Here is a 13,580-nt window from a genome sequence, read left to right as displayed (position 1 = left end):
AGTATAACCAGTTCTATTTGGCTGATTCATGAAGGAATATGTGCACCTCATCCTCAAACATGAGTCAAAAGGGAAATAACTCTTGCTCAAATTACATTTATTGACAGCTATTCATATCTGTGATATCCAGTAATAGTGGATAAATTGGAATACGATGGTCCAGGACAGTAATCACCTGGTCCACTTCAATAAGGTGTTTATAGAATACTAACTTCTCTTGTGTTGGATAAATGGGAATACGATGGTCCAGGACAGTAATCACCTGGTCCACTTCAATAAGGTGTTTATAGAATACTAACTTCTCTTGTGTTGGATAAATGGGAATACGATGGTCCAGGACAGTAATCACCTGGTCCACTACAATAAGGTGTTTATAGAATACTAACTTCTCTTGTGTTGGATAAATGGGAATACGATGGTCCAGGACAGTACTCACCTGGTCCACTACAATAAGGTGTTTATAGAATACTAACTTCTCTTGTGTTGGATAAATGGGAATACGATGGTCCAGGACAGTAATCACCTGCTCCACTACAATAAGGTGTTTATAGAATACTAACTTCTCTTGTCTTGGATAAATGGGAATACGATGGTCCAGGACAGAAATCACCTGGTCCACTACAATAAGGTGTTTATAGAATACTAACTTCTCTTGTGTTGGATAAATGGGAATACGATGGTCCAGGACAGTAATCACCTGGTCCACTACAATAAGGTGTTTATAGAATACTAACTTCTCTTGTCTTGGATAAATGGGAATACGATGGTCCAGGACAGTAATCACCTGGTCCACTACAATAAGGTGTTTATAGAATACTAACTTCTCTTGTCTTGGATAAATGGGAATACGATGGTCCAGGACAGTAATCACCTGGTCCACTACAATAAGGTGTTTATAGAATACTCACTTCTCTTGTCTTGGATAAATGGGAATACGATGGTCCAGGACAGTAATCACCTGCTCCACTACAATAAGGTGTTTATAGAATACTAACTTCTCTTGTGTTGGATAAATGGGAATACGATGGTCCAGGACAGTAATCACCTGGTCCACTACAATAAGGTGTTTATAGAATACTAACTTCTTTGTCTTTATTAACCTTAATACATACTTCTCTTCTGAGCTGTTCTAGCTCTCTCCTTGAAGTTTCTTTCTCTTCCATCTTAATCCTAGCTATCTCATTATCTTTCATTCTTGCCAGCTGAATTAATAGAAAATAGTCTAAAATCTAACAAAATGGTTACAGGAGTCATAAATAAATTTAACAGACTACTTTTACCCTAATTACAGGTGATTGACACCATTTCTCAAATTTTCTCATGGCAGATAAATGAAAACCAGTCTTTAATAGAAGCACAGTCATAGTGACTTATGACTTGGCTTATTGTAATCAAGGTATCATTTACTCTTAATTTTTGTTTAAGTAGGTAAGTGAAACCTTCTCTCTAATAGAAACACAGTCAAAGTGACCTGTGACTTGGCAGCTTAGAGTAGGCAACAGACATCCATTACTATTATTTTTGTTGAAAGTAGGTAAGAACAAACTTTTCTCTTATAGAAACACCCAGTCAAAATGACTAAAGACAAGGCAAATTGTAAGAAAGAGATATCCATTACTCTTAATAGTTAAAGTGACTTGGCTTAGTGTAGGCAACAGATATCCATTACTCTTAACAGTCAAAGTGACTTGGCTTAGTGTAGGCAACAGATATCCATTACTCTTAATATTCAAAGTGACTTGGCTCAGTGTAGGCAACATATATCCATTACTCTTAATAGTCAAAGTGACTTGTGACTTGGCTTAGTGTAGGCAACAGATCTCCATTACTCTTAATAGTCAAAGTGACTTGGCTTAGTGTAGGCAACAGATATCCATTACTCTTAATAGTCAAAGTGACTTGGCTTAGTGTAGGCAACAGATATCCATTACTCTTAATAGTCAAAGTGACTTGGCTTAGTGTAGGCAACAGATCTCCATTACTCTTAATAGTCAAAGCGACTTGGCTTAGTGTAGGCAACAGATATCCATTACTCTTAATAGTCAAAGTGACTTGGCTTAGTGTAGGCAACAGATCTCCGTTACTCTTAATAGTCAAAGTGGCTTGGCTTAGTGTAGGCAACAGATATCCATTACTCTTAATAGTCAAAGTGACTTGGCTTAGTGTAGGCAACAGATATCCATTACTCTTAATTGTCAAAGTGACTTGTGACTTGGCTTTGTGTAGGCAACAGATATCCATTACTCTTAACAGTCAAAGTGACTTGGCTTAGTGTAGGCAACAGATATCCATTACTCTTAATAGTCAAAGTGACTTGGCTTAGTGTAGGCAACAGATCTCCATTACTCTTAATAGTCAAAGTGACTTGGCTTAGTGTAGGCAACAGATATCCATTACTCTTAATAGTCAAAGTGACTTGGCTTAGTGTAGGCAACAGATATCCATTACTCTTAATAGTCAAAGTGACTTGTGACTTGGCTTAGTGTAGGCAACAAATATCCATTACTCTTAATAGTCAAAGTGACTTGGCTTAGTGTAGGCAACAGATATCCATTACTCTTAACAGTCAAAGTGACTTGTGACTTGGCTTAGTGTAGGCAACAAATACCCATTACTCTTAATAGTCAAAGTGACTTGGCTTAGTGTAGGCAACAGATATCCATTACTCTTAATTGTCAAAGTGGCTTGTGACTTGGCTTAGTGTAGGCAACAGATATCCATTACTCTTAATAGTCAAAGTGACTTGTGACTTGGCTTAGTGTAGGCAACAGATCTCCATTACTCTTAACAGTCAAAGTGACTTGTGACTTGGCTTAGTGTAGGCAACAAATATCCATTACTCTTAATAGTCAAAGTGACTTGGCTTAGTGTAGGCAACAGATATCCATTACTCTTAACAGTCAAAGTGACTTGTGACTTGGCTTAGTGTAGGCAACAAATACCCATTACTCTTAATAGTCAAAGTGACTTGGCTTAGTGTAGGCAACAGATATCCATTACTCTTAATTGTCAAAGTGGCTTGTGACTTGGCTTAGTGTAGGCAACAGATATCCATTACTCTTAATAGTCAAAGTGACTTGTGACTTGGCTTAGTGTAGGCAACAGATCTCCATTACTCTTAACAGTCAAAGTGACTTGTGACTTGGCTTAGTGTAGGCAACAAATATCCATTACTCTTAATAGTCAAAGTGACTTGGCTTAGTGTAGGCAACAGATATCCATTACTCTTAATAGTCAAAGTGACTTGTGACTTGGCTTAGTGTAGGCAACAAATATCCATTACTCTTAATAGTCAAAGTGACTTGGCTTAGTGTAGGCAACAGATATCCATTACTCTTAATAGTCAAAGTGGCTTGTGACTTGGTTTAGTGTAGGCAACATATATCCATTACTCTTAATAGTCAAAGTGACTTGTGACTTGGCTTAGTGTAGGCAACAGATCTCCATTACTCTTAACAATCAAAGTGACTTGTGACTTGGCTTAGCGTAGGCAACAAATATCCATTACTCTTAATAGTCAAAGTGACTTGGCTTAGTGTAGGCAACAAATATCCATTACTCTTAATAGTCAAAGTGACTTGCGACTTGGCTTGTGTAGGCAACAGATCTCCATTACTCTTAACAGTCAAAGTGACTTGTGACTTGGCTTAGTGTAGGCAACAGATATCCATTACTCTTAATAGTCAAAGTGACTTGGCTTAGTGTAGGCAACAGATATCCATTACTCTTAATAGTCAAAGTCACTTGAGACTTGGCTTAGTGTAGGCAACAGATATACATTTCTCTTAATTTTTACTCCAGGCAGATGGGTCACATAATTTTTATTATTATTCATTACATGAGTGAAAAAAATAATGTGACATTGTATTTGTTTGGTTCAATGCAGGTGAGTGACATTTTCTGTAACATCATAACTCTTATTTTCCCTCAAAGCAGGCATGTAACATCCCTTTACTAACTTTTTCTCAGTACAAATCAATGAAATCATTAACCAGATTACACTTATTTGACTATGAGTAGGCAAAGAACATTCAAAACTAATTCTTTCTTTCCCTCAATACAGATGAGAGACACTTTTGGGATTTGTCTCAGAGCTATAAATGTGTCTTTTAAAATATTGTTGCTTAATATAGAAAGTTACTGAATTATTCTTAATTCTGAATGATTGCACACAGTGAAACCAATTATTCTTATATTTACTCAATTGCTTTGTTTGACATCTTTTCCAATAGTTCTAACAAGAGAAATGAGTTAAGTTCCTTTAGGAGAGGGATCACACTATTTCTGGTTCAATGCATATCAATGATAAAATATATGTACCTCTAATTTTAGATCTGTTCTGTATCTTTCCTCTAACTGTCTCTGAAATGACATCAGTCTGTCTTCTACAGCAGCTGAACTTGTTCTAAAGTGTTCATCTTTCTTAGAGGAGTAAAAATCATCTACACCATTTAGCCTTTCGTCTAAGAAAAATATCATTTCATATATCAAGATAAGATTGAAAACTTCGAACATCTCATTTTTATTGCAATTAACATATATATATATATGAAGTAAATCAAGACATTCCAGTGTGAGGGGACAAGGTTATATTATCAAGTTTTTTTTTTGTATTGTATGTTAACATAAATTAAGTATATCCGCCTCCGGGTGCGGGAGGTTCTCGCTGCATTGAAGACCCATTGGTGGCCTTCGGCTGTTGTCTGCTCTATGGTCGGGTTGTTGTCTCTTTGACATATTCCCCATTTCCATTCTCAATTTTACTGTTCAGATGTTAATAAAGTGATCGTAGTAAGCATAATGAAACGACTGAATTATTTGGTTTATTTGAACAAGTATCTCATTAAATAGCAGTAGAATAAAGGGGAGATAACTTATACTTACCTAAAGACGATACTGCTGCAACTCTGATTAAATCTGTTTGCACACCTGTCTCATTCGAAGCATTGGAATGAAGGGCAGATAACTCACACAATATCTGCCACAAAAATCCTAAAATAACAAACATTTTCTGACAAGAGGAAAACATATAATTGTGTAACTATACATGGTTACTTAAGGCATAAACTGAGACAACTGTTACTTAAATTGCATTCTCAGGAATGAATTGAACAATATAAAAAATTATTAAATAAATGGGACACATATGGCTCTTTGTATTATTGTTCAAACCAAACATTGTAGTGCCGGGAGCAAACAAGCACTTCTCTTTCAAGTCTCGGCACTTCTCCCTATCAGTTTCAAAAATATAAGTCACTTCTGCTTATGATTCGGAAGTAGTGTTATGTCTGGGCCCTTAGCATAGTAACATCATTAAAAGGTTATTCTTGGCTATGCCAGTACCTCTTTGATCTAAAATATGGTATGGCTTTATAACTTGTTAAATTTTGTTTCAATACATTTGACATTGCTGTAATTTGTTTTACCTTTTGTTGCATGATCTTTTTTACCAGACACCTGAAATTAGATAGAACATCAATAACTTGTAATATAAACATTTCCTGTGCTTTATGTATTATATGCATTGATTGTTCTGATATTAACATGTTTTGTAATGTTTTAATGCTATAAGCACTTGATGTATTGTATGTAGTGATTGTTTTGGTGTTAACATGTTCGAATCCTATGTGCACTTAATGTATTGTATGCAGTGATTGTTCTGGTGTTAACATGTTCGAATGCTATAAGCACTTAATGTATTGTATGCAGTGATTGTTTTGGTGTTAACATGTTCGAATCCTATAAGCACTTAATGTATTGTATGCAGTGATTGTTCTGGTGTTAACATGTTCGAATGCTATAAGCACTTAATGTATTGTATGCAGTGATTGTTCTGGTGTTAACATGTACGAATGCTATAAGCACTTAATGTATTGTATGCAGTGATTGTTCTGGTGTTAACATGTTCGAATGCTATAAGCACTTAATGTATTGTATGCAGTGATTGTTCTGATGTTAACATGTTCAAAAGCTATAAGCACTTAATGTATTGTATGCAGTGATTGTTCTGATGTTAACATGTTCAAATGCTATAAGCACTTAATGTATTGTATGCACTGATTGTTTTGGTGTTAACATGTTCGAATGCTATAAGCACTTAATGTATTGTATGCAGTGATTGTTCTGATGTTAACATGTTTGAATGCTATAAGCACTTAATGTATTGTATGCAGTGACTGTTCTGATGTTAAGAAGGTTTTCATACTTTTAATACTATTTTGCTGTAATGCAAGTGTATAACACCAATTATATGTACAGATAAATGTGATTCCCTTTTATTATTACTGTAAATTAGAACATCAGTCTCCCAAACTCTTTTTTTTTTCCTGACCAGACAAATGTTTTACCAGACAAACATGTCTATATGACAATCTGGCAGACATGGTAGGATTCATTGTGATAATCAGATCTTTATGTTTTAATTGGAAAATTCTACAGAAATTTTGTTTACCTAAACTTAATTCAACTTACCATTTTTTTGTAAAGCCTTGATGAAGGACTTATACCAAGTAATTGGAGAATATCTTCTGTGGGAAATATCTAAAGATAAATATTATATTGATTATATATAGTCTCACTGACAGGACTTTGCATTACAATAAAACTTGCAATTTGTCAAGCAAACAACAGTTAATTTCTGTGAGTGATTGTGTGTGTTTATAAATCTGGGTTTTATTTTCTCAGGGTTTATTACTATATGACAGTGCTTCAGCTGTTGGGGGTCATATTCAAAGAATATCACAAATGTAAATAACACTGCAATGTCCACGAAAAGAAAGATAACAGATTCCTTCATGTCAGTCAACGTATTTACAATTTTTGGAAGTAAAGAGATATTTCTCCCTTATCTAGATTATCTAATTTATTGCATCAATATAATTGTTTTGATGAAGATGATGGATGATGGATGCCTGATTTACGTCTAGCGGCAAATTAATATGCATATACAGGATGAGAACATGTTACTGTAATATGAAAATCAACCCTGCTTTGTACTAGACCGACACGCTGAGCCGGATTTTTAACGTGTTAGTTAACAAGGTAACAGTCTGCAGGAAGACATATCACCTTACCAGGACACATTATTCTGACTCCGAGCCTAACAGTCTTTGCTCTAACTCCTTAATGCTGCGTGCTTAGCGGAGAAGCAGCAAATACAAATTTTCAAGTCTTTGGTTTGACCAGGCCAGGGTTTGAACCCACAACCTCCCGCACTCGATACGAACATGCTACCAGGAGATCAGTTTTGAGTGAAGAAAAAAAATTACATTGGGTTACAGGATTGTTACTCATTAATCATGCTAATAGGTTAAGCTAGCTTTAAAACCAGGTTCAATCCACCATTTTCTACTTAAGGAAATGCCTGTACTAAGTCAGGAATATGACAGTTGTTATCCATTCGTTTGATGTGTTTGAGCTTTTGATTTTGCCATTTGATTGGGGACTTTCCTTTTTGAATTTTCCTCGGAGTTCAGTATTTTTGTGATTTTACTTTTTTTTGAATGCTTAATTATCATCCAACATATGCAAAATCTTGCCAAAACACTGACATATACCTCCTTTAGTACATACTGACAACTCCTGACATATACCTCCTTTAATACATACTGACAACTCCTGACATATATCTCCTTTAATCCATACTTACAACTCCTGACATATATCTCCTTCAATACATACTGACAACTCCTGACATATACCTCCTTCAATACATACTGACAACACCTGACATATACCTCCTTCAATACATACTGACAACTCCTGACATATATCTCCTTTAAAACATACTGACAACTCCTGACATATACCTCTTTTAATACATACTGACAACTCCTGACCTATATCTCCTTTAATACATACTGACAACTCCTGACATATACCTCCTTTAAAACATACTGACAACTCCTGGCATATACCTCCTTCAATACATACTGACAACTCCTGACATATATCTCTTTTAATACATACTGACAACTCCTGACATATAACTCCTTTAATACATACTGACAACTCCTGACATATATCTCCTTTAATACATACTGACAACTCCTGACATATACCTCCTTCAATACATACTGACAACTCCTGACATATATCTCCTTTAATACATACTGACAACTCCTGAAGTGATCAGCAACTAGTCTGTTAGCTGTGTAGTATAGACCTATTTATACTGACCTTGTCCTTAGTTGTTCTACTTTCAGGAAAGAAAACACCTAAGGAGTAATCATTCTGACAACTCCTGAGGTGATCAGTGACTATACTGATACCTGTAGTATTGACCTACTTATACTGACCTTGTCCTTAGTTGTTCTACTTTCAGGAAGGAAAACACCTAATGAGTAATCAAACTGACAACTCCTGAAGTGATCAGTGACTAGACTGTTACCTGTGTAGTATTGACCTATTTATACTGACCTTGCCCTTAGCTGTTCTACTTTCAGGAAGAAACACACTAAATGAGTAATCAAACTGACAACTCCTTAGGTGATCAGTGAATAGACTGTTAGATGTGTAGTATTGACCTATCTATACTGACCTTATCCTTAGCTGTTCTACTTTCAGGAAGGAACACACTAAATGAGTAATCAAACTGACAACTTCTGAGGTGATCAGTGACTAGACTGTTAGATGTGTAGTATTGACCTATTTATATTGACCTTGTCCTTAGCTGTTCTATTTTCAGGAAGGAACACACTAAATGAGTTATCAAACTGACAACTCCTTAGGTGATCAGTGACTAGACTGTTAGATGTGTAGTATTGACCTATTTATACTGACCTTGTCCTTAGCTGTTCTACTTTCAGGAAGGAACACACTAAATGAGTAATCATACTGACAACTCCTTAGATGATCAGCCACTGGACTGTTATATGTGTAGTACTGACCTATTTATACTGACCTTGTCCTTAGCTGTTCTACTTTCAGGAAGGAACACACTTAATGAGTAATCATACTGACAACTCCTAAGGTGATCAGCCACTAGACTGTTAGATGTGTAGTATTGGCCTATTTATACTGACCTTGTCCTTAGCTGTTCTACTTTCAGGAAGAAACACACTAAATGAGTTATCAAACTGACAACTCCTTAGGTGATCAGTGACTAGACTGTTAGATGTGTAGTATTGACCTATTTATACTGACCTTGTCCTTAGCTGTTCTACTTTCAGGAAGAAACACACTAAATGAGTAATCAAACTGACAACTCCTTAGGTGATCAGTGAATAGACTGTTAGATGTGTAGTATTGACCTATTTATACTGACCTTATCCTTAGCTGTTCTACTTTCAGGAAGGAACACACTAAATGAGTAATCAAACTGACAACTTCTGAGGTGATCAGTGACTAGACTGTTAGATGTGTAGTATTGACCTATTTATACTGACCTTGTCCTTAGCTGTTCTACTTTCCGGAAGGAACACACTTAATGAGTAATCAAACTGACAACTCCTTAGGTGATCAGTGACTAGACTGTTAGATGTGTAGTATTGACCTACTTATACTGACCTTGTCCTTAGCTGTTCTACTTTCAGGAAGGAACACACTAAATGAGTAATCATACTGACAACTCCTTAGGTGATCAGCCACTGGACTGTTATATGTGTAGTACTGACCTATTTATACTGACCTTGTCCTTAGCTGTTCTACTTTCAGGAAGGAACACACTTAATGAGTAATCATACTGACAACTCCTAAGGTGATCAGCCACTAGACTGTTAGATGTGTAGTATTGACCTATTTATACTGACCTTGTCCTTAAATGTTCTACTTTCAGGAAGGAACACACTAAATGAGTAATCATACTGACAACTCCTAAAGTGATCAGCCACTAGACAGTTAGATGTGTAGTACTGACCTATTTATACTGACCTTGTCCTTAGCTGTTCTGCTTTCAGGAAGGAACACACTAAATGTATAATCATACTGACAACTCCTGAAGTGATCAGTGACTAGACTGTTACTTGTGTAGTATTGACCTATTTATACTGACCTTGTCCTTAGCTGTTCTACTTTCAGGAAGGAACACACTAAATGAGTAATCATACTGACAACTCCTGAGGTGATCAGTGACTAGACTGTTAGATGTGTAGTATTGATCTATTTATACTGACCTTGTCCTTAGCTGTTCTACTTTCAGGAAGGAACACACTAAATGAGTAATCATACTGACAACTCCTTAGGTGATCAGCCACTGGACTGTTATATGTGTAGTACTGACCTATTTATACTGACCTTGTCCTTAGCTGTTCTACTTTCAGGAAGGAACACACTAAATGAGTAATCATACTGACAACTCCTAAGGTGATCAGCCACTAGACTGTTAGATGTGTAGTATTGACCTATTTATACTGACCTTGTCCTTAACTGTTCTACTTTCAGGAAGGAACACACTAAATGAGTAATCATACTGACAACTCCTAAGGTGATCAGCCACTAGACAGTTAGATGTGTAGTACTGACCTATTTATACTGACCTTGTCCTTAGCTGTTCTACTTTCAGGAAGGAATACACTAAATGTATAATCATACTGACAACTCCTGAAGTGATCAGTGACTAGACTGTTACTTGTGAAGTATTGACCTATTTATACTGACCTTGTCCTTAGCTGTTCTACTTTCAGGAAGGAACACACTAAATGAGTAATCATACTGACAACTCCTGAGGTGATCAGTGACTAGACTGTTAGATGTGTAGTATTGATCTATTTATACTGACCTTGTCCTTAGCTGTTCTACTTTCAGGAAGAAACACACTAAATGAGTAATCAAACTGACAACTCCTTAGGTGATCAGTGACTAGACAGTTAGATGTGTAGTACTGACCTATTTATACTGACCTTGTCCTTAGCTGTTCTACTTTCAGGAAGGAACACACTAAATGTATAATCATACTGACAACTCCTGAAGTGATCAGTGACTAGACTGTTACTTGTGAAGTATTGACCTATTTATACTGACCTTGTCCTTAGCTGTTCTACTTTCAGGAAGGAACACACTAAATGAGTAATCATACTGACAACTCCTGAGGTGATCAGTGACTAGACTGTTAGATGTGTAGTATTGATCTATTTATACTGACCTTGTCCTTAGCTGTTCTACTTTCAGGAAGGAACACACTAAATGAGTAATCATACTGACAACTCCTGAGGTGATCAGCCACTAGACAGTTAGATGTGTAGTATTGATCTATTTATACTGACCTTGTCCTTAGCTTTTCTACTTTCAGGAGGAACACACTAAATGAGTAATCATACTGCCAACTCCTAAGGTGATTAGCCACTGGACTGTTATATGTGTAGTATTTATCTATTTATACTGACCTTGTCCTTAGCTGTTCTACTTTCGGGAAGGAACACACTAAATGAGTAATCATACTGACAACTTCTGAGGTGATCAGTGACTAGACTGTTACCTGTGTAGTATTGACCTATTTATACTGACCTTGTCCTTAGCTGTTCTACTTTTGGGGAAGGAACACACTAAATGAGTAATCATACTGACAACTTCTGAGGTGATCAGTGACTAGACTGTTAGATGTGTAGTATTGATCTATTTATACTGACCTTGTCCTTAGCTGTTCTACTTTCAGGAAGGAACACACTAAATGAGTAATCATACTGACAACTTCTGAGGTGATCGGCAACTAGACTGTTAGCTGCTCTATGTAGTAAAGACCCTTCATCTGGCAGTTTGAGATCCCTGACTGATAAGTGACCTTTATAAGATTGCTGTAACTCTTCAACTATTTTGTTTCTCAACTGACTCTGAAAAAAAGTTAAATATTTTCATTTTTTCAGTTTCATAATACATATATCTGAAAACTGATGAAAGATATACCCCGAATTTGAAAGGAGTGAAAAGCAGACATGCTATTTCATCAGTCAGAGATCAGACATAAACAAGCCTTTTTTGTTCCGACTTACAGAACTCAAATTATGCATAATTGTAAAAATGTGTTTACAATTATGGACTATCTAAGTCAGTAAATGACAAACTTGTTTAGGTTAATATTTGTATCATAAAACAGGATGAAAACACTTTATTTTACTTTGTTGCCAAATTAATCACCTATGACAATAAAAACTTCTCTGGGAAGTAACAAGGAACTGAGATATTTATAAGTAATGATCTGATTGAACATTTTTTTCCTCACCTCAAAGTAATTTTTCATTTTCAGTGGTTTTATATAGGGTTGCATAAGAGAGTGAATGGACATGGTCACTGTTTCTATTGGTCATCAGGTACAAAAAGCGTCAATTTTGATGATTTTCATCCTATTTCTTGACCTGGAAGACAGAGGGATGCTGATAGATGTATCCCACTGCAGTCTGCATGTAGAATAGACCCTATGTTGTGGAATCTCAATAAATATGTTGTGATTGTAAAATATGTTTAATCATCGTGATAGTTATGAAATCTATACAATAATGTCATTCACTACAGCGCTATGAATTAAACGTTACCATAGTTCAATGTTAGTACTTCACGTTTTACCGACACCCCAGTGAATACAAAAACCACAAGTGCTGAGGTCCGAGTGAAACTGATCTGAGTAAAGCAGTCTATGGAAGGTCATTTGCACAAAAAATCCGAAATTTCCAGATTATTCCTGATTTTTGGCTTCAACTGGACCTGCAACCATAAGCAGTCGTTCCCAATGTGTATTTCAAAAATAAAAACAATCAGTAGTTATACGCCCATGGGTTTACACTATTTTTGGAAGTTTTAGGCCTCTGAACTGCATGTATGAGACACCAAAAGGGAAGCCCACCCCCTCAGAAAAACCAGTTTATTCCATTTCAATTTTCCAAGTTAATCCTGCTTTGAACTAAACCGACATGCTGAGCCGGATTTTTAACGTGCTAGTTCACAAGGTAACAGTCTGCAGGAAGACATGTCACCTTACCCGGACACCATACATGTGAACCTCCCGACGGGAGTACAATAATCCCGTTTTCAGGGGTCTTCTCCCGTCCTCCCGTTGAAGAGAAAAAAATCCTGTGTATGAAATATTTCATGAATGAAAATGTTCAACTGCCATTTTTGATCATTTTTTACTATGTTTATTATTGAAGAGGTAAAAACCCAAGAGTACTAAACATATCCGGTGTAACTGACATTACACACTGATTTTGACCTCACCGGCGGCTAATTACATGTAACAATGATAATAGTTTGATTGAATAATAAACAGGTGTCTGCTCAGGTGATAGAATATTAATTAATCAATATGGCTTCTGTCTATGGCACACTCAAAGGATGATTAAAGGGAAATACCGGCAATGATAGAAAAGTGGAATGTTGTTGTCACAACATTACTGCCAATATTGGGTGGTTTTGATGCCGAAAAAAAAACATTTAATTAATTTCAACTCAGCAAAAAAAAATTAACTAGCTATTTCACACTCCAATCGAATTTTCATCATGCTCAACAAGATCCAAACTGACAGTATTTATCTATACTAATGGCAATGGTAAGGAGATGGAAACATGAATTCAAAACTATACACAAAGAAAATGTCATAGCCCTGTATTTACATGTACAAGCAGTCAACAATCAATTATCAAAAACAAAGCAA

The 13,580-nt window shown here is 36.1% G+C and overlaps 1 protein-coding gene across 2 annotated transcripts in view; it reads right to left on the bottom strand.

The window, feature by feature from the left end:
• LOC127726183 (centriole and centriolar satellite protein OFD1-like) overlaps positions 1–13,580 on the bottom strand; it is a 59,316-nt gene that overhangs the window by 44,406 nt on the left and 1,330 nt on the right. For both annotated transcript variants that reach the window (XM_052233460.1, XM_052233462.1), the window contains exons 2-7: positions 11,565–11,765; positions 6,472–6,540; positions 5,427–5,457; positions 4,885–4,992; positions 4,321–4,463; positions 1,113–1,202 (exon numbers count right to left, since the gene is read on the bottom strand). In XM_052233460.1, coding sequence (XP_052089420.1) covers positions 1,113–1,202; positions 4,321–4,463; positions 4,885–4,992; positions 5,427–5,457; positions 6,472–6,540; positions 11,565–11,765 — 642 coding nt within the window. The remainder of the gene's footprint in view (positions 1–1,112; positions 1,203–4,320; positions 4,464–4,884; positions 4,993–5,426; positions 5,458–6,471; positions 6,541–11,564; positions 11,766–13,580) is intronic.

Source organism: Mytilus californianus, unplaced genomic scaffold (assembly GCF_021869535.1).
Source record: "Mytilus californianus isolate M0D057914Y unplaced genomic scaffold, xbMytCali1.0.p SCAF_17, whole genome shotgun sequence".
Lineage (NCBI taxonomy): Eukaryota > Metazoa > Mollusca > Bivalvia > Mytilida > Mytilidae > Mytilus > Mytilus californianus.
Note: the sequence above shows the minus strand (reverse complement) of the source record. Positions and strands in the feature narration are given on the sequence as shown.